The sequence below is a fragment of the Coregonus lavaretus genome (genome assembly GCF_964263955.1).
Source record: "Coregonus lavaretus genome assembly, chromosome: 5".
Classification (NCBI taxonomy): domain Eukaryota; kingdom Metazoa; phylum Chordata; class Actinopteri; order Salmoniformes; family Salmonidae; genus Coregonus; species Coregonus lavaretus.
In genome coordinates this window covers 1,647,658-1,668,953 of record NC_139992.1, presented here as the reverse complement: position 1 = coordinate 1,668,953, position 21,296 = coordinate 1,647,658, and the positions used below count along the sequence as shown (strand labels likewise).

The following is a 21,296-nucleotide window of genomic DNA, read 5'->3' as shown; positions in this document are numbered from 1 at the left end:
ATCGATATGCAGGAAATAAAATTCAAACCACTGAAAGTCAAACAAGGGCGGGTACCAGAGAAGCCCAGCGAAGTGGAAGGTGTATCGTGAGACAGAGAGCAGTCAGACACATCTGGTCACGCCAAATGACACCAGAGAGCGCGTGTCAGAGGAGATCATCCTACGCAGCTTTTAAGTGTTATTGGTAGCATCGGGACAGGAATCGGGACAGTGTGTTAACATCTTGGTGTGGAGGGAGCGTGCCCAGTGACCCCTGGGTATATTTTCCTGTCGAAATGGATAAGGATCCATCAGGTCACAGTGGCAGGTGAGATGATCTTAAAACAACTTTCAATTCTGCAAATTGCTAATGTCAGTTGGAACAGTGTTTCTCAACCCCCCGCAGGGATGCGCGTGTTTATTCCAGCCCAGCACTAGCACTTTTGATTAAACCACTCAACTCGTCATCAAAGCCCTTGATTAGTTGAACCGGGTGCATTATTTACCTGAGTAAAAGAAAACCTGGGCCAGTATGTACGTTGGTATGTAGCCTATGTATTATGTGTGATTAAGGTGTATTGCTGTTCATGAGTGAGAGGGGTCTCATGTCTAATGTTGTAGGGTGGCGGGTAGCTTAGTGGTTAAGAGCGTTGTGCCAGTAACCGAAAGGTCGCTGGTTCTAATCCCCGAGCCGACTAGGTGAAAAATCTGTCGATGTGCCCTTGAGCGAGGTACTTAACCCTAATTGCTCCTGTAAGTCGCTCTGGATACGAGCGTCTGCTAAATGACGTAAATGTATACAGGGAGGGGGAGATGTCTGATGTTTATACAGGAAGGGGTCTCAGTCTCACGTCTAATGTTTATACAGGGGAGATGTCTAATGTTTATACAGGAAGGGGTCTCAGTCTCACGTCTAATGTTTATACAGGAAGGGGTCTCAGTCTCACGTCTAATGTTTATACAGGAAGGGGTCTCAGTCTCACGTCTAATGTTTATACAAGGAGGGAGAGGGTTCTCATGTCTAATGTTTATACAGGGGAGATGTCTAATGTTTATACAGGAAGGGGTCTCAGTCTCACGTCTAATGTCTAATGTTTATACAGGAAGGGGTCTCAGTCTCACGTCTAATGTTTATACAGGAAGGGGAGGGGTCTCATGTCTAATGTTTATACAGGGGAGATGTCTAATGTTTATACAGGAAGGGGTCTCAGTCTCACGTCTAATGTCTAATGTTTATACAAGGAGGGGGAGGGTTCTCATGTCTAATGTTTATACAGGAAGGGGAAGGGTCTCATGTCTAATGTTTATACAGGAAGGGGAGGGGTCTCATGTCTAATGTTTATACAGGAAGGGGAGGGGTCTCATGTCTAATGTTTATACAGGAAGGGGAGGGGTCTCATGTCTAATGTTTATCCAGGAAGGGGAGGGGTCTCATGTCTAATGTTTATACAGGAAGGGAGAGGGGTCTCATGTCTAATGTTTATACAGGAAGGGGAGGGGTCTCATGTCTAATGTTTATACAGGAAGGGGAGGGGTCTAACATCTAATGTTTATACAGGAAGGGGAAGGGGTCTCATGTCTAATGTTTATACAGGAAGGGGAGGGTTCTCATGTCTAATGTTTATACAGGAAGGGGAGGGTTCTCATGTCTAATGTTTATACAGGAAGGGGAGGGGTCTCATGTCTAATGTTTATACAGGAAGGGAGAGGGGTCTCATGTCTAATGTTTATACAGGAAGGGGAGGGGTCTCATGTCTAATGTTTATACAGGAAGGGAGAGGGGTCTCATGTCTAATGTTTATACAGGAAGGGGAGGGGTCTAACATCTAATGTTTATACAGGAAGGGGAAGGGGTCTCATGTCTAATGTTTATACAGGAAGGGGAGGGGTCTCATGTCTAATGTTTATACAGGAAGGGGAAGGGGTCTCATGTCTAATGTTTATACAGGAAGGGGAAGGGGTCTCATGTCTAATGTTTATACAGGAAGGGGAAGGGTCTCATGTCTAATGTTTATACAGGAAGTGGGAGGGGTCTCATGTCTAATGTTTATACAGGAAGGGGAGGGGTCTCATGTCTAATGTTTATACAGGAAGGGGAGGGGTCTCATGTCTAATGTTTATACAGGAAGGGGAAGGGGTCTCATGTCTAATGTTTATACAGGAAGGGGAGGGGTCTCATGTCTAATGTTTATACAGGAAGGGGGAGGGGTCTCATGTCTAATGTTTATACAGGAAGGGGAGGGGTCTCATGTCTAATGTTTATACAGGAAGGGGAGGGGTCTCATGTCTAATGTTTATACAGGAAGGGGAGGGGTCTCATGTCTAATGTTTATACAGGGGAGATGTCTAATGTTTAAACAGGAAGGGGTCTCAGTCTCGCGTCTAATGTCTAATGTTTATACAGGGAGGGGGAGGGGTCTCATGTCTTATGTTTATACAGGAAGGGGAGGGGTCTCACGTCTAATGTCTAATGTTTATACAGGGAGGGGGAGGGGTCTCATGTCTAATGTTTATACAGGAAGGGGGAGGGGTCTCATGTCTAATGTTTATACAGGGAGGAGGAGGGGTCTCATGTCTAATGTTTATACAGGGAGGGGGAGGGGTCTCATGTCTAATGTTTATACAGGGAGGAGGAGGGGTCTCATGTCTAATGTTTATACAGCAAGGGGAGGGGTCTCACGTCAATGTCTAATGTTTATACAGGGAGGGCTCTCATGTCTAATGTTTATACAGGAAGGGGAGGGGTCTCATGTCTAATGTTTATACAGGAAGGGGAGGGGTCTCATGTCTAATGTTTATACAGGAAGGGGAGGGGTCTCATGTCTAATGTTTATACAGGAAGGGGAGGGGTCTCATGTCTAATGTTTATACAGGAAGGGGAGGGGTCTCATGTCTAATGTTTATACAGGAAGTGGAGGGGTCTCATGTCTAATGTTTATACAAGAAGGGGAGGGGTCTCACGTCAAATGTTTATACAGGAAGGGGGAGGGGTCTCATGTCTAATGTTTATACATAAAGGGGGAGGGGTCTCATGTCTAATGTTTATACAGGAAGGGGAGGGGTCTCATGTCTAATGTTTATACAGGAAGGTGAAGGGGTCTCATGTCTAATGTTTATACAGGAAGGGGAGGGGTCTCATGTCTAATGTTTATACAGGAAGGGGAGGGGTCTCATGTCTAATGTTTATACAGGAAGGGGAAGGGGTCTCATGTCTAATGTTTATACAGGAAGGGGAGGGGTCTCATGTCTAATGTTTATACAGGAAGGGGAGGGGTCTCATGTCTAATGTTTATACAGGAAGGGGGAGGGGTCTCATGTCTAATGTTTATACAGGAAGGGGAAGGGGTCTCATGTCTAATGTTTATACAGGAAGGGGAGGGGTCTCATGTCTAATGTTTATACAGGAAGGGGAGGGGTCTCATGTCTAATGTTTATACAGGAAGGGGAGGGTTCTCATGTCTAATGTTTATACAGGAAGGGGGAGGGGTCTCATGTCTAATGTTTATACAGGAAGGGGGAGGGGTCTCATGTCTAATGTTTATACAGGAAGGGGAGGGGTCTCATGTCTAATGTTTATACAGGAAGGGGAGGGGTCTCATGTCTAATGTTTATACAGGAAGGGGAGGGGTCTCATGTCTAATGTTTATACAGGAAGGGGAGGGGTCTCATGTCTAATGTTTATACAGGAAGGGGAAGGGGTCTCATGTCTAATGTTTATACAGGAAGGGGAGGGTTCTCATGTCTAATGTTTATACAGGAAGGGGAAGGGGTCTCATGTCTAATGTTTATACAGGAAGGGGAGGGGTCTCATGTCTAATGTTTATACAAGGAAAGGGAGGGGTCTCATGTCTAATGTTTATACAGGAAGGGGAGGGGTCTCATGTCTAATGTTTATACAGGAAGGGGAAGGGGTCTCATGTCTAATGTTTATACAGGAAGGGGAGGGGTCTCATGTCTAATGTTTATACAGGAAGGGGAGGGGTCTCACGTCTAATGTCTAATGTTTATACAGGAAGGGGAGGGGTCTCATGTCTAATGTTTATACAGGAAGGGGGAGGGGTCTCATGTCTAATGTTTATACAGGAAGTGGGAGGGGTCTCATGTCTAATGTTTATACAAGGAAAGGGAGGGGTCTCATGTCTAATGTTTATACAGGAAGGGGAGGGGTCTCATGTCTAATGTTTATACAGGAAGGGGAAGGGGTCTCAGGTCTAATGTTTATACAGGAAGGGGAGGGGTCTCATGTCTAATGTTTATACAGGAAGTGGGAGGGGTCTCATGTCTAATGTTTATACAAGGAAGGGGAGGGGTCTCATGTCTAATGTTTATACAGGAAGGGGAGGGGTCTCATGTCTAATGTTTATACAGGAAGGGGAAGGGGTCTCATGTCTAATGTTTATACAGGGAGGGGGAGGGGTCTCATGTCTTATGTTTATACAGGAAGGGGAGGGGTCTCACGTCTAATGTCTAATGTTTACAGGGAGGGGGAGGGGTCTCATGTCTAATGTTTATACAGGAAGGGGGAGGGGTCTCATATCTAATGTTTATACAGGGAGGGGGAGGGGTCTCATGTCTAATGTTTATACAGGAAGGGGAGGGGTCTCATGTCTAATGTTTATACAGGAAGGGAGAGGGGTCTCATGTCTAATGTTTATACAGGAAGGGGAGGGGTCTAACATCTAATGTTTATACAGGAAGGGGGAGGGGTCTCATGTCTAATGTTTATACAGGAAGGGGAGGGGTCTCATGTCTAATGTTTATACAGGAAGGGGAAGGGGTCTCATGTCTAATGTTTATACAGGAAGGGGAGGGGTCTCATGTCTAATGTTTATACAGGAAGGGGAGGGGTCTCATGTCTAATGTTTATACAGGAAGTGGGAGGGGTCTCATGTCTAATGTTTATACAAGGAAGGGGAGGGGTCTCATGTCTAATGTTTATACAGGAAGGGGGAGGGGTCTCATGTCTAATGTTTATACAGGAAGGGGAAGGGGTCTTATGTCTAATGTTTATACAGGAAGGGGAGGGGTCTCATGTCTAATGTTTATACAGGAAGGGGGAGGGGTCTCATGTCTAATGTTTATACAGGAAGGGGAGGGGTCTCATGTCTAATGTTTATACAGGAAGGGGAGGGGTCTCATGTCTAATGTTTATACAGGAAGGGGAGGGGTCTCATGTCTAATGTTTATACAGGGGAGATGTCTAATGTTTAAACAGGAAGGGGTCTCAGTCTCACGTCTAATGTCTAATGTTTATACAAGGAGGGGGAGGGTTCTCATGTCTAATGTTTATACAGGAAGGGGAGGGGTCTCACGTCTAATGTCTAATGTTTATACAGGGAGGGGAAGGGGTCTCATGTCTAATGTTTATACAGGAAGGGGAGGGGTCTCATGTCTAATGTTTATACAGGAAGGGGAAGGGGATTTTCGGGCTGAAAGGGAAGAAGAAGAAGAGAGTCACCACGACCGGTCTTGTCTTGGCCAATAAAGGAGCTCTAGGTACGTCCTTGAAAACAAACACGCTGCTGTGAACATTAAGAGCAGATTGTGATTGGACATGTGTGCATCCCAAATGGCACCCTATTCCCTACGTAGTGCACTAACTTCAACCAGGGCCTATTTGGGTCCCATAGGGTCCCATTTGGGACCCGCCCCATAAGCCATATCCATACAGTCAGTTAACCCTGATCAAACAGTCATGTGCTTCTGTATTTTGTGGAGTATTGCATTATGTACTCTCGGATTATGGATACACATGAGACGATATTTACCCATCATGGGTCACTGCTACTTTTAAACATGGAGAGCCATTTTCCCCCCGGATACAGATGGAGCCCAGTCTAGTTACATTAGATTCAGAACATCATGACATGTTGACTTCCATAGCTGAACCAGAGGATGATGGACCTCCCCTCTGATTCTGGTTCCTCTCTAGGTTTCTTCATAATAGGGAGTGTTTCCTTGCCAATGTATTTTCACTGTTGATCAACATGATTGATTGATTTCTGTCATGCCCTTACAGAGCCAGAGGGTAATGCTGAGGTCCCTGGTCCGTCAGTACAGCGCCCCGACGATGGTGAGCCTGGTTCCCCAGGATCCCTACCTGTCCGACAGCTACCTGTCCGACAGCTACCCCAGACCAAGAGGTACATCACAACATACGTGTTTAATGTATTGTATTGTGTTGTATTGTATTGTATTGTGTTGTATTGTTTTGTGTGTTGTGTGTACACACTGAGTACTTCCTACTTCCTTCCTCTTGTCAGGTCCCCCTTGAAAAAGAGGTTTCTAACCTCAAGAGTATTTTCCTGGTTAAATAAATGTTGAATAAATACATTTTAAAAAAAACATTACCGGCTGTATTTTAGGTGCTAAGGAGGCGCAAGTGTCCACCCCGTATGCCAGCGTTGGTAATTTACCTGTCTAACATTAGCTCGCTCGCGCTGAGGTGAGAGGGGTGGAAATATTTTAGGTGTGTCCTTAAAAACGTGCGCCAATATGCCCATTTCAGTCAGGCAACTAGGGATATTCAAGACCGACCAAAATCTGATCTTTAGCGGTAACGCAATTGGTTATGGCATTGATTTAGCTAGCGGAGGAGGAGCAAACACAGTAGCCTTATTGAGTACGTCACCATGTTTTATTACAATATCATGAGCAGCACAACAGCCCCTTTTTTTATTTCTATTGGACATCATTTCTGTCCAGCGTCTGTGAAACGTTTGGACTCATTATGGGCGATGCCCGTTGCATGAAAGGTGTTAGTGACTGTAGGAAACCCGTTTAGGAACATCAAGTTATTAAAAAAAAAAAAAAAAAGACTGCTTATTGTTTTTCGTTGTCCGTGGTGCTGAATCCGCTTAGCTATTAGCCGGAGTGTTTGTTTACCTTTTCACCTGGCAAAGTCACCATATCAACGGCAGTGGTTCTCGAAATGTGAATGCAATGACTATAGCAGGGATCATCATCTGGATTCAGCCGCGGGCCAAGTATTTCTCGAGTGGATGGTCAAGGGGCCTGACCGTAATTACAAATTTGCCGCAAGAAGCCCCAAACAGATAGATTATTTGACTAAAACATAATAATTTCAAAACCTTGCTTACATTTGTATACAATCACATATATCTCTCTATTATGCGTGGGAATACTTTGGAACAGATTTGCAAAATTAAAATCACTTGGAGCTGATTTGCTGGTGTTTTTACAGTCTTTTATGTAAAAAACTGTATTTATATTAAAAAATGTTGGGCGCTCAGAAAACCCCTCCATAGTCTATGTTGTATTAATATGCCAACAGGGAGCAATTATGGTGACGGTAACAGTATTTAGACATAGCCTATTTAAAACAAGTTGTTTCGTTTTGATTCGAATTTGATTCGAATTATTCACTCTCTTTTTAAGCCTTATCAATAGTGAATTTAATCTTGCTTATTGACAACGTTTGGCATGTCCACGGCTCAGACACGGCAGACATAATGCTAATGTACAGTAGGCCTAGCCCCTGTATCAGTGTGAATGCTATGTCAATACTGTTCCATATTGAAGCCATGCGATTAGGCTTCTTACAGTGTGGACTGCAAACATGTTCAACATATTTAGCAAACATATTTGGTTTCTGTAGGCTATTTAATAAACTAGGCAATAACAGACTACCGTTCGAGTTGTAGTTAATGACAACATATAAGGCCGTAAATACCCAGCATACTTAGCCATGGAGCACGTTCTGATTGGCCAGTGAGGGGTCAAGCCTCGACATACCTATACCTTGTTTATTCATCAAAAACCCAGCCCTTTCACGCCACTGCCAGCTACTGCATCCATAATTCCGGTTGTGAAAATATAGCAAAAATATTAAAACATATTTCTGACACACCCTCAAACCTATAGCATTACAACAAGCGCTAAAATTTACCATTGGTTTGTTCAAATGGAGCCCAGAGTATTTGTTCCAAATGGCACCCTATGGGTGGCATGTGGGTGGCATTTGGGACTCAAACTAGCTCTCCTCTCTCCTTCATATAACTCATACTGTATAACTCATGGTAATAATGTAACTTTAATAACTCCACACAGGTCTAAACTAAGACCAAAGATTCTGGACAGTGAGAGCAAGCCACAGACCTTCCAGGTAGATTAACTGATTCATATTGTATCTGTTTCTTCCGTGTTGAGGGAATAGCCCTGATTGATTCATATTGTATCTGTTACTTCTGTGTTGAGGGAATAGCCCCTGGATGCTTCTTCTCCATCTGTGAGCTATTTGGGACACATTGCCATCTAAGTTCTGTCCTCGTACGACGAAATCTGTAAATTCTTAACTGTAAATGTCCTCTCCTATCAAGTGTACTTTTTTTCTGTTTACTGTATCCATATTGTAAATCCTGCATGTGTATTATGTGGACATTCCTCTGTCTATGTTCTGTCTGTCCGTTGCTGGCAGCACCGTTTCACTTGGCGAATAAAGGTGATTCTGATTATGTTCCCTCCAGATTGCCATCAACATCACAGAGGCCAAACAGCTGGTGGGGGAGAACATTGACCCTAGCGTAACCATGGAGATAGGAGACGAAAAGAAACAGACCACCGTCAAGGAGGGCACCAACGCCCCCTTCTTCAATGAGGTGAACCTTCTCCTCAGAGCCTGGTTCCTCTCTAGGTTTCTTCCTAGGTTCCTGCCTTCTAGGGAGTTTTTCCCCTCAGAGCCTGGTTCCTCTCTAGGTTTCTTCCTAGGTTCCTGCCTTCTAGGGAGTTGTGCCACTGCTTCTGCATTGCCTGCTGTTTGTACGATGGGTATCTGTAAAGCGTTTCACTGTGACAAGTATTGTAGTTGTTACCATGCTACCATGCTTGTTACAAAATGGACAAGTTTCCACTAAATTGAGCGTTTGGTTTCTTGTCAGCTGTATCCGATTAGGTAATGACCGTCACGAGGTTGTAATCTCTTGTGGACAGATGCGCTGGGTGCCAGAGGTTACAGGTTGGAGGATCAATAGAGGCTAATGAACACTCTTCAAAATCTGCACTCAATGTTCTTGCTAGCACTTGCACCTAAAACTTTTTACTAAAAAGGGTATAAATTGGTTGAGTTTACAAAAAAAAACAGTTCAGATATAGTCTACCATACTGGTGTCATGCCAGATTATTAAAAAAAAAAATACTTTATGAATTTATGAAATTATGAACTTTATTAAATGAAATGTGCACGTTACCCATTATGACAACCTGAACCTCCTTGCCATCCAAGAGAGAGGATAAACCAACAAACTCAACACAGAGTACATGTTCATACAGAGTACACACTAGTACACCACAGAGTACATGTTCATACAGAGTACACACTAGTACACCACAGAGTACATGTTTATACAGAGTACACACTAGTACACCACTGAGTACATGCAATATCTGCAGAAGTTCAATGTAATTACTAGGTGTTACACAGGATTTAGCTAGTTAACAGGAAGTGTATCTTTAACAGGAAGTGTATCTTTAACAGGAAGTGTATCTTTAACAGGAAATGTATCTTTAACAGGAAGTGTATCTTTAACAGGAAGTGTATCTTGAGGGGTACTTACCTGTTATTATTGTGTACCTAAAAAAGTACATTCTGACGATCTAATCTTCAGACTCTGAAAACACCATCCAAGTGAGAAAATAAACACACTAATACAACACAGAGTACATATCTGGAACATCTGTATGATTACAAGGTTGTCGCTAGTTGTTACACATGATTTAGCTATTTAAAGTGAAGTGTAACTTTATTGTTACCTATGAGCAATTTCTATATAATTACTTACTACTCATTAGCAAGTGAAGACACATACAAACAAAACACGAGCTTCTACTTTAGTCAACTTTATTGCAATATGTAAAAAGACAGTTTATTACAAAATAATAAGGATTTGTATTATTAGATTCATTATTTAAACAAAGATATAGGCCTACTCAATAACTTTAAAATATCTATTCTAGTGGTGACTCATATCTGTAGCCTATGGTCCTCTGTAGCTCAGCTGGTAGAGCACGGCGCTTGTAACGCCAGGGTAGTGGGTTCGATCCCCGGGACCACCCATACACAAAGAATGTACGCACACATGACTGTAAGTCGCTTTGGATAAAAGCGTCTGCTAAATGGCATTCTTTTTCCTTTTTTTTTCTTCTTTTTTCTAGTAGGAGTAGCCTAAATAGCTCAATTAGAAAAATGTGATTGTCATTTTTTTCCCCCTTTTTAACATTACAAGTAAGAATAGAACTTCGACTCTGTCTTCATCCGTTTCTTTCCTGGAGTCTGAGACCTTGTGAGAATCTGTGGTAGAGAAGAAGAATGTATGACAAGTTAGCATTGACACTCTATATTACCCCTAGCGATCGTCATCGTCATTTCTAGTTAAGGCAACTAGCTAGCTAGGCCCAGCTAGCTACCTAGCTAGTTGTTGCGTTATCCAGTTAGCAATAATAGTGCTTGCTAACACTAATAAGTTAGCTGTGTTTAGCTACATTGAAAAGGAACTAACGCTACTCATAGCGTGTTGACACAAGTAACGTTAACATGCTGGGTGTGTCTCATGTAATACCCTTGGGTAACGCACACCGTGAGAACAAGGTTCGAGTCAATCGAGTCCAGCTAACGTTAGCTAGCTTGTTTGCTAGCGAGGAGCGACCATAGCATATTTGCCAGCTTTAGCTAGCTAGCTAGCTAGTCAAGGTTAGAAAAAATTTGATGCTATCGGAAACTTTAACATTTGTAACAAGCATGGTAACAAGCATTCATTGGTACACCCCTGTAATTACAGACCATAATTACCACCAGTTACATGTAGTTATTACAGTGTTACTATGAATGATTACGATTAATTAAAATACCTGTTACACTGTAATTACACTGTAACAAGGACCCTTAAAATTAAGTGTTACCAAATGTTGGTATTGGAATAATAATAATAATAATAATAATAATAATAATAATAATAATAATAATAATAATAATAATAATAATAATAATAATCATTGTCTTTCCTTGTTGTACAACTCAAAGACTGGATCTGTAACAATCCATCTTCTCTTTCTGTTTTGAAACAGTACTTCGTATTTGATTATTATGGCCATCAAGAGAGATTTTTTGACAAAGTCATCAAACTATCAGTGAGTAAATACATTGCTCATCCATAAAGATATTTGACCATATTTTCAAGATTCATATAAAAAGCAAAAGAACAACTCTACAATATTGAGTTTGTTTGTGTCTTCTCCAGGTGATGCACACCAAGATCATGAAAGGCTTCTGTGTGGGCTCGTTCAAGCTGGATGTGGGAACCGTCTATAGACAACCTGGTAAGAGAGCGACATGATCACATGACATGCTCCCCCATGCCTCAGCCCAGTGCTTTTTAATAACTGACTGTATTGCTTAGAAGCTGACTGTATGCTAATGTTACTTTTTTTGTTGTTGCTGTTTTCAATGTGAGCTCTGGTGAGTAAGATGACCAATTGATTTGTTACAGCAAATAAACTTGAACATGATATGTGTCCTGTCTTAGGTCACCAGTTCACCAATAAGTGGGCGGTGCTGACGGACCCGGCAGACATCAGGACCGGGGTCAAAGGTTACCTGAAGTGCGACATCAGCGTGACGGGGAAGGGAGACGCCACACAACCCTCCCAGAAGACCAGCGATGCTGAGGAGCAGATAGAAAAGTGAGACACACAAACACACACACACACACACAAACACACAAACACACACACACACACACACACAAACACACACACACACACACACACACACACACACACACACACACACACACACACAAACACACACACACACACACACACACACAAACACACACACACACACACACACACACACACACACACACACACACACACACACACAAACAAACACACACACACACACAAACACACACACACACACACACACACACACACAAACACACACACACACACACACACACACACACACAAACACACACACACACACACACACACACAAACAAACACACACACACACACAAACACACACACACACACACACACACACAAACACACAAACACACACACACACAAACACACACACACACACACACACACACACACACACACACACACACACACACACACAAACACACACACACACACAAACAAACACACACACACAAACACACACACACACACACACACACAAACACACACACACACAAACACACACACACACACACACACACAAACACACACACACACACAAACAAACACACAAACACACACAAACACACACACAAACACACACACAAACACACGCACACACAAACACACACAAACACACACACACACAAACACACACACACACAAACACACACAGCTCTCCCAGAAGACCAGCGATGCTGAGAAACACAACAGACAAGTAAGACACACTCTTGTTTGACCTGCATGGAGACAGGTGTCTTTAAGTAGCAGCATGGAGACAGGTGACTTTAAGTAGCAGGCCTATGAGTATGTAGCAACATGGCATTATAGAATTATTCAGAGACACTCGTCTGGCTTTGTGAGATTAAAGTATGAGTAATCCTACTTATCATCACCAAATACAAAGTAATAGGGTAAAATAAACAAAACAAAGCCTGTTATCATGCAGGAAGGAGGTTCCTCTGGTATATAACAAAGCCCTTTGTTGATGTATTACTGTATATACAGTACCAGTCAATAGTTTGGACACACCTACTCATTCAATGGTTTTTCTTTATTTGTACTATTTTTTACATTGTAGAATAATAGTGAAGACATCAAAACTATGAAATAACACATATGGAATCATGTAGTAACCCAAAAAAGTGTTAAACAAATCAAAATATATTTTATATTTGAGATTCTATAAAAAGCCACCCTTGATGACAGCTTTGCACACTCTTGGCATTCTCTCAACCAGCGTCACCTGGAATGCTTTTCCAACAGTCTTGAAGGACTTCCCACATATGCTGAGCACTTGTTGGCTGCATTTCCTTCACTCTGCCATCCGACTCATCTCAAACTATCTCAATTGGGTTGAGGTCGGGGGATTGTGGAGGCCAGGTCATCTGATGCAGCACTCCATCACTCTCCTTCTTGGTAAAATAGCCCTTACACAGCCTGGAGGTGTGTTTGGTCATTGTCCTGTTGAAATTCCACAAATTAACTTTTAAGGCACACCTGTTAATTGAAATGCATTCCAGGTGACTACCTCATGAAGCTGGTTGAGAGAATGCCAAGAGTGTGCAAAGCTGTCATCAAGGCAAAGGGTGGCTATTTGAAGAATCTCAAATATAAAATATATTTTGATTTGTTTAACACTTTTTGTCTTACTACATGATTCCATATGTGTTATTTCATAGTTTTGATGTCTTCACTATTATTCTACAGTGTAAAAAAATATAAAAATAAACTCTACCCACATGTACAGTGCTATGAAAAAGTATTTGCCCCCTTTCTAATTTTCTCTACTTTTGCAAATTTGTGATACTGAATGTTATCAGATCTTCAACCAAAACCTAATATTAGATAAAGGGAACATAAGTGAACAAATAACACAACAATTACATATTTATTTCATTTATTTCATAAACAAAGTTATGTAACACCCAATTCCCCTGTGTGAAAAAGTTATTGCCCCCTTACACTCAATAACTGGTTGTGCCACCTTTAGCTGCAATGACTGCAACCAAATGCTTCCTGTAGTTGTCTCTCACGTCGCTTTGGAGGAATTTTGGCCCACTCTTCCATGCAGAACTGCTTTAACTCAGTGATGTGTGGGTTTTCAAGCATGAACTGCTCTTTTCAAGTCCTACCACAACATCTCAATTGTGATTAGGGTCTGGACTTTGACTAGGCCATTCCAAAACTTCCAATTTGTTGCTTTTTATAAATTTTCATGTAGACTTGATTGTGTGTTTTGGATCATTGTCTTGCTGCATGACCCAGCTGTGCTTCAGGTTCAGCTCACAGACGGATGGTCTGACATTCTCCTGTAGAATTCTCTGATACAGAGCAGAATTCATGGAATGCAGTGTTTGGTTTTCGCCAGGCATAATGGGACCCATCTCGTCCAAAAAGTTGACTAAGATCCAGGACTAAGATCGAATTGTACTACACCGGCTCCGACGCTCGTCGGATGTGGCAGGGCTTGCAAACTATTACAGACTACAAAGGGAAGCACAGCTGCAAGCTGCCCAGTGACACGAGCCTACCAGACAAGCTAAATTACTTCTATGCTCGCTTCAAGGCAAGTAACACTGAAACATGCATGAGAGCATCAGCTGTTCCGGATGACTGTTTGATCACGCTCTCCGTAGCCGATGTGAGTAAGACTGTTAAGCAGGTCAACATTCACAAGGCCACTGGGCCAGACGGATTACCAGCACGTGTACTCCGAGCATGTGCTCACCAACTGGCAAGTGTCTTCACTGACATTTTCAACATGTCCCTGACTGAGTCTGTAATACCTACATGTTTCAAGCAGACCACCCTGTGCCCAAGAACACTAAGGTAACCTGCCTAAATGACTACCGACCTGTAGCACTCACGTCTGTAGCCATGAAGTGCTTTGAAAGGCTGGTCATGAATCACATCAACACCATTATCTGAGAAAACCTAGACCCACTCCAATTTGCATATTGCCCCAACAGATCCACAGATGATGCAATCTCTATTGCGCTCCACACTGCCCTTTCACACCTGGACAAAAGGAACACCTATGTGAGAATGCTATTCATTGACTACAGCTCAGCTTTCAACACCATAGTGCCCTCAAAGCTCATCACTAAGATAAGGACCTTGGGACTAAACACCTCCCTCTGCAACTGGATCCTGGACTTCCTGACGGGCCGCCCCCAGGTGGTAAGGGTAGGTAACAACACATCTGCCACGCTGATCCTCAACACGTGGGCCCCTCAGGGGTACTCCCTGTTCACTCATGACTGCATGGCCAGGCACGACTCCAACACCATCATTAAGTTTGCCGATGACACAACAGTGGTAGGGCTGATCACCGACAACGACGAGACAGCCTATAGGGAGGAGGTCAGAGACCTGGCCGTGTGGTGTCCACATCACCAACAAACTAACATGGTCCAAGCACACCAAGACAGTCGTGAAGAGGGCACGACAAAACCTATTCCCCCTCAGGAGACTGAAAAGATTTGACATGGGTCCTCAGATCCACAAAAGGTTCTACAGCTGCACCATCGAGAGCATCCTGACTGGTTGCATAACTGCCTGGTATGGCAACTGCTCGGCCTCCGACCGCAAGGCACTACAGAGGGTAGTGCGTACGGCCCAGTACATCACTGGAGCCAAGCTTCCTGCCATCCAGGACCTCTATTCAGGAAGGCCCTAAAAATTGTCAAAGACTCCAGCCACTCTAGTCATAGACTGTTCTCTCTGCTACTGCACGGCAAGCGGTACCGGAGCGCCAAGTCTAGGTCCAAGAGGCTTCTAAACAGCTTCTACCCCCAAGCCATAAGACTCCTGAACAGCTAATCATGGCTACCTGGACTATTTGCACTGCCCCCCCACCCCATCCCCCTCTTTTGCGCTGCTACTCTCTGTTTATTATCTATGCATAGTCACTTTAACTCTACCCACATGTACATATTACCTCAATTACCTCGACTAACTGGTGCCCCGGCACTTTGACTCGGTACCGGTACCCCCTGTATATAGCCTCGCTATTGTTATTTTTACTGCTGCTCTTTAATTATTTGTTACTTTTATTTAGTATAATTTTATATAGTATTTTTTTTTTTTCTATCTTTTTACAATTATTATTTTTTTATTTTTTTGGGGGGGGTATTCTTTCTTAAAACTGCATTGTTGGTTAAGGGCTTGTAAGTAAGCATTTCACTGTAAGGTCTACACCTGTTGTATTCGGCGCATGTGACAAATACCATTTTATTTTATTTTATTTGAATGAGTACGTGTGTCCAAACTTTTGACTGGTACTGTATATGGTTTTCATTACACTCTGCTATCCTCTGGGAATACAATGGTTATCTTGCTGTATATGTCTTTACCCAAATAAATTCAATTAAATTCAAGTACAGCAATGAAGTTAAAAAGACAGCACAAACAGATCTGGAGGTTAGTCCAGGAGGTTAGTCCAGGAGGCTAGTTCAGGAGGTTAGTCCAGGAGGCTAGTTCAGGAGGTTAGTCCAGGAGGCTAGTTCAGGAGGTTAGTCCAGGAGGCTAGTTCAGGAGGTTAGTCCAGGAGGCTAGTTCAGGAGGTTAGTCCAGGAGGCTAGTCCAGGAGGCTAGTTCAGGAGGTTAGTCCAGGAGGCTAGTTCAGGAGGTTAGTCCAGGAGGCTAGTTCAGGAGGTTAGTCCAGGAGGCTAGTTCAGGAGGTTAGATCAAGAGGCTAGTCCAGGAGGCTAGTCCAGGAGGCTAGTTCAGGAGGTTAGTCCAGGAGGCTAGTCCAGGAGGCTAGTTCAGGAGGTTAGTCCAGGAGGTTAGTCCAGGAGGTTAGTCCAGGAGGCTAGTCCAGGAGGCTAGTTCAGGAGGTTAGTCCAGGAGGCTAGTTCAGGAGGCTAGTTCAGGAGGTTAGTCCAGGAGGCTAGTTCAGGAGGTTAGTCCAGGAGGCTAGTTCAGGAGGTTAGTCCAGGAGGCTAGTTCAGGAGGTTAGTCCAGGAGGTTAGTCCAGGAGGCTAGACCAGTAGGTTATTCCATGAGACTAGTCCGGGAGGCTAGATCAAGAGGCTAGTCCAGGAGGCTAGTCCAGGAGGCTTGTCCAGGATATTATTCCAGGAGGTTAGTCCAGGAGGCTAGTCCTGGAGGTTAGTCCAGGAGGTTATTCCAGGAGGCTTTTTCAGGAGATTAGTCCAGGAGGATAGTTCAGGAGGTTAGTCCAGGAGGCTAGTTCAGGAGGTTAGTCCAGGAGGCTAGTCAAGGAGGCTAGTCCAGGAGGTTAGTCCAGGAGGCTTGTCCAATCGGTTATTCCAGGAGGCTAGTCCAGGAGGCTAGTCCAGGAGGCTAGTCCAGGAGGCTTGTCCAGGATATTAGTCCAGGATGTTAGTCCAGGAGGCTAGTCCAGGAGGCTAGTCCAGGAGGAAAGTCCAGGAAGCTAGTCCAGGAGGCTGGTCCAGGAGGCTAGTCCAGGAGGCTAGTCCAGGAGGCTAGTCCAGGATGTTAGTTCAGGAGGATAGTCCAGGAGGCTAGTCCAGGAGGTTAGTCCAGGAGGCTAGTCCAGGAGGCTAGTCCAGGGGGCTAGTCCAGGAGGTTAGTCCAGGAGGATAGTCCAGGAGGATAGTCCAGGAGGCTAGTTCAGGAGGTTAGTCCAGGAGGCTAGTCCAGGAGCCTAGTCCAGGAGGCTGGTCAAGGAGTCTAGTCCAGGAGGCTAGTCCAGGAGGCTAGTCCAGGAGGCTGGTCCAGGAGGCTGGTCCAGGAGGTTAGTCCAGGATGCTAGTCCAGGAGGCTAGTCCAGGAGGCTGGTCCAGGAGGCTAGACCAGGAGGCTGGTCCATGAGGTTAGTCCAGAAGGCTAGTCCAGGAAGCTGGTCATTTCAGATGCAGTCCCTCGTGGTCCTCTGTAGCTCAGCTGGTAGAGCACGGCGCTTGTAACGCCAAGGTAGTGGGTTCGATCCCCGGGACCACCCATACACAAAAATGTATGCACGCATGACTGTAAGTCGCTTTGGACAAAAGCGTCTGCTAAATGGCATATTATTATTATTATTAGATGCCATTCTCTCTCTAATTTTTTTCACTCTCTGACCTTTTACCCAGGAACTTGTTGGTTCCCGAGGGGTTCCCCTCAGAGCGTCCCTGGGCCAGGTTCTATGTGAAGGTGTATAGAGCGGAGGGTCTGCCTCGTAACAACTCCTCCATCATGGCTAACGTCACCAAGGCCTTCATAGGGGAAAACACAGCCCTCATAGACCCATACGTGGTGGTGTCCTTCTTCAAACAGATGGTAACGTTTTGATAAGGAGACAGACACTCTAGTACATGATGCTACAGTAATGTTATTGATAAGGAGACAGACCACGTATATGTAAATGTAAATGTAAATGTTATTGGTAAGGCGAGAGACAGACACTTGTGCATGAGGTGTTCAGACAGCAGGACCTTACTGAAATACATCAGTTTTCACAATTCTTAGCCTGGTTCCAGATCTATTTGTGCTGTATTGTCACACGTGACTATGACCATAGGAGTTGGCAAGACAGCACCAACAGATCTGGGACCAGGCTACAAAAACAGGCCACGGACAGAAGTGTGAAAAACACTTGGCCCTAGCTACTTCATGCCTCTCTCTATGTTTTGCTGTTACAGGGCAGGACGTCCACCCAGAAGAGTACAGCAGACCCTGTGTGGAACGAGCAGATAGTGTTTACGGAGATGTTCCCTCCTCTGTGTCAGCGGCTTAAGATCCAGGTCTGGGACGAGGGCAGTATGAACGACGTGGCCATAGGAACACACTACATAGACCTGAGGAGGATCTCCAATGAACAGGACGGGGACAAAGGTCAGGAGTCATGACTGATTGATTGGTTGACTGATTGATTGGTTGACTGATTGATATCATAATGTTATAGGATGAATTATAGGATGTTTTCAAAATGGCACCCTATTCCCTATATAGTGCACTACTTTAGACCAGAGAATGGCACCCTATTCCTTATGTAGTGCACTACATTAGACCAGAGAATGGCATCCTATTCCCTATATAGTGCATTACTTTAGACCAGAGAATGGCACCCTATTCCCTATATAGTGCACTACTGTAGACCAGAGAATGGCACCCTATTCCCTATATAGTGCACTACTTTAGACCAGAGAATGGCACCCTATTCCCTATATAGTGCACTACTGTAGACCAGAGAATGGCACCCTATTCCCTATATAGTGCATTACTTTAGACCAGAGAATGGCACCCTATTCCCTATATAGTGCACTACTGTAGACCAGAGAATGGCACCCTATTCCCTATATAGTGCACTACTTTAGACCAGATAATGGCACCCTATTCCCTATATAGTGCACTACTGTAGACCAGAGAATGGCACCCTATTCCCTATATAGTGCACTACTTTAGACCAGAGAATGGCACCCTATTCCCTATATAGTGCACTACTTTAGACCAGAGAATGGCACCCTATTCCCTATATAGTGCACTATTTCTGGCCAGAGCCCTATGAGGTGGTGCCAATAGTACTCTGGCCAAAAGTGGAGCACAAGGTGACATTTTTTTGGGGGGGGATGCAACCAAACACTAGAGTCACAGCATGTTATTATCATATCAGTATGTCATGTGTTCTAATCTCTTCCTCTGTCTCCAGGCTTCCTCCCTACCTTCGGTCCGGCCTGGGTCAACATCTACGGTTCAGCCCGTAACTTCTCTCTAGTGGATGACAACCCCGAACTGAACGAGGGGGTGGGGGAGGGGGTGTCCTGGAGAGGCAGGGTGTATCTGGAGCTGGCTGTAGAGATCCTGTCGGGTGGGGGAGGGGGAGGGGGGGAGTCTAAGCTGTCCCGGTTAGTCAAACCTCTGAAGGACGCCAAGGCAGGTAAAGCAGCAGGGAAGGACCCTAAAGGGGCTGGAGGAGGAGGAGGAGGAGGAGGAGGAGGAGGAGCGGGGGAGGAGGAGAAAGCCAAGGCCCTCGGGGCGGAGGTGATGCCAGTGGAGTCTCCACCTCAGGTGAGGAGAGATATAAAGAGAGGGTAATGATGGAAGATTGTTTTTGTAATGATCCTATAAAAACGGTTCATTATTATTGATTAGGATCCCCACTAGCTCACGCCATGACTACAGCTAATCTACTTGTGGTATATACACACATACAAAAATACATTATAGACAGAACACTCTAGTCCTATTCATTTCAATGTTGAACCTATATTGTCCTGTCCCCCCTCAGCTCAATGATGATGACAAGGACAGCTTTTTGCTGTTTGGAACGGTATTCGAGGCCACGATGATCGACAGAAAGATAGGAGACAAACCCATCAGCTTTGAGTTGTCTGTTGGTAAGTTATGCATCCATCCATTGATAAATCAATTACATAACATCATCTACTCTCCTCTCCTCTCCTCTCCTCTCCTCTCCTCTCCTCTCCTCTCCTCTCCTCTCCTCTCCTCTCCTCTCCTCTCCTCTCCTCTCCTCTCCTCTCCTCCTTCTCTCGTCTCGTCTCGTCTCCTCTCCTCTACTCTACTCTCCTCTCCTCTCCTCTCCTCTACTCTACTCTACTCTACTCTACTCTACTCTACTCTACTCTACTCTTTTCAATTATACTCTACTCTTTTCTGCTCTTCTCTTCTCTTCTCTTCTCTTCTCTTCTCTTCTCTTCTCTTCTCTTCTCTTCTCTTCTCTTCTCTCCTCTCCTCTCCTCTCCTCTCCTCTCCTCTCCTCTCCTCCTTCTCTCCTCTCGTCTCCTCTCCTCTCCTCTCCTCTACTCTCCTCTCCTCTCCTCTCCTCTACTCTACTCTACTCTACTCTACTCTACTCTACTCTACTCTACTCTACTCTTTTCAATTATACTCTACTCTTTTCTGCTCTTCTCTTCTCTTCTCTTCTCTTCTCTTCTCTTCTCTTCTCTTCTCTTCTCTTCTCTTCTCTTCTCTTCTCTTCTCTTCTCTACTCTACTCTACTCTTTTCAATTATACTCTACTCTGCTCTACTCTTCTCTTCTCTTCTCTTCTCTTCTCTTCTCTTCTCTTCTCTTCTCTTCTCTTCTCTTCTCTTCTCTTCTCTTCTCTTCTCTTCTCTTCTCTTCTCTTCTCTTCTCTTCTCTTCTCTTCTCTTCTCTTCTCTTCTCTTCTCTTCTCTTCTCTTCTCTTCTCTTCTCTTCTCTTCTCTTCTCTTCTCTTCTCTCCTCTCCTCTCCTCTCCTCTCCTCTCCTCTCCTCTCTTCTTTTCTTTTCTCCTTTCCTCTCTTCTCTTCTCTACTCTACTCTATTCGATTCTTTTATATTCCATTATTTTCTATCTTATCATATTATTTTCTACTCTATTCTATCCTTGTCTGTCTGTATGTATATATATGTGTGTGTGTGTGTGTGTGTGCGGGTGTGTGTGTGTGTGTGTAGGTAACTTTGGGAACGTCCTGGAGGTCTCCCCTCCGGTCAGCAGTAAGAGGAAGGAGGAGAAGCCAGTAGCAGAGAGGGTTTTGGAGGGTCAGGATCTTGACAGCACCCCCCTGATGGACCGCCAGGACCCCAAACCTGGCCCCTGGCAGTATCCATGCCAGTCCACCACACCCCCAGAGAAACCCCTCATAATTGATGGAAACAGGTTTTACTTTTTGGAATTGATCCTGATGTACACATAGGGTCAGT

General features: G+C 44.2%; 1 protein-coding gene across 1 annotated transcript in view; it reads left to right on the top strand.

Moving 5' to 3' along the window:
• Positions 1 to 275: 275 nt before the first annotated feature.
• fer1l6 (fer-1 like family member 6) overlaps positions 276 to 21,296 on the top strand; it is a gene marked incomplete at both ends in the record, with an annotated part of 53,924 nt that continues 32,903 nt past the window's right edge. The window contains 13 exons of the mRNA XM_084162506.1: positions 276 to 307; positions 5,387 to 5,475; positions 5,999 to 6,122; positions 8,050 to 8,104; positions 8,466 to 8,597; positions 11,059 to 11,121; positions 11,232 to 11,310; positions 11,517 to 11,673; positions 17,745 to 17,931; positions 18,294 to 18,486; positions 19,301 to 19,659; positions 19,880 to 19,988; positions 21,048 to 21,252. Of these exons, the coding sequence (XP_084018632.1) occupies positions 276 to 307; positions 5,387 to 5,475; positions 5,999 to 6,122; positions 8,050 to 8,104; positions 8,466 to 8,597; positions 11,059 to 11,121; positions 11,232 to 11,310; positions 11,517 to 11,673; positions 17,745 to 17,931; positions 18,294 to 18,486; positions 19,301 to 19,659; positions 19,880 to 19,988; positions 21,048 to 21,252 (1,784 nt within the window). The remainder of the gene's footprint in view (positions 308 to 5,386; positions 5,476 to 5,998; positions 6,123 to 8,049; positions 8,105 to 8,465; positions 8,598 to 11,058; positions 11,122 to 11,231; positions 11,311 to 11,516; positions 11,674 to 17,744; positions 17,932 to 18,293; positions 18,487 to 19,300; positions 19,660 to 19,879; positions 19,989 to 21,047; positions 21,253 to 21,296) is intronic.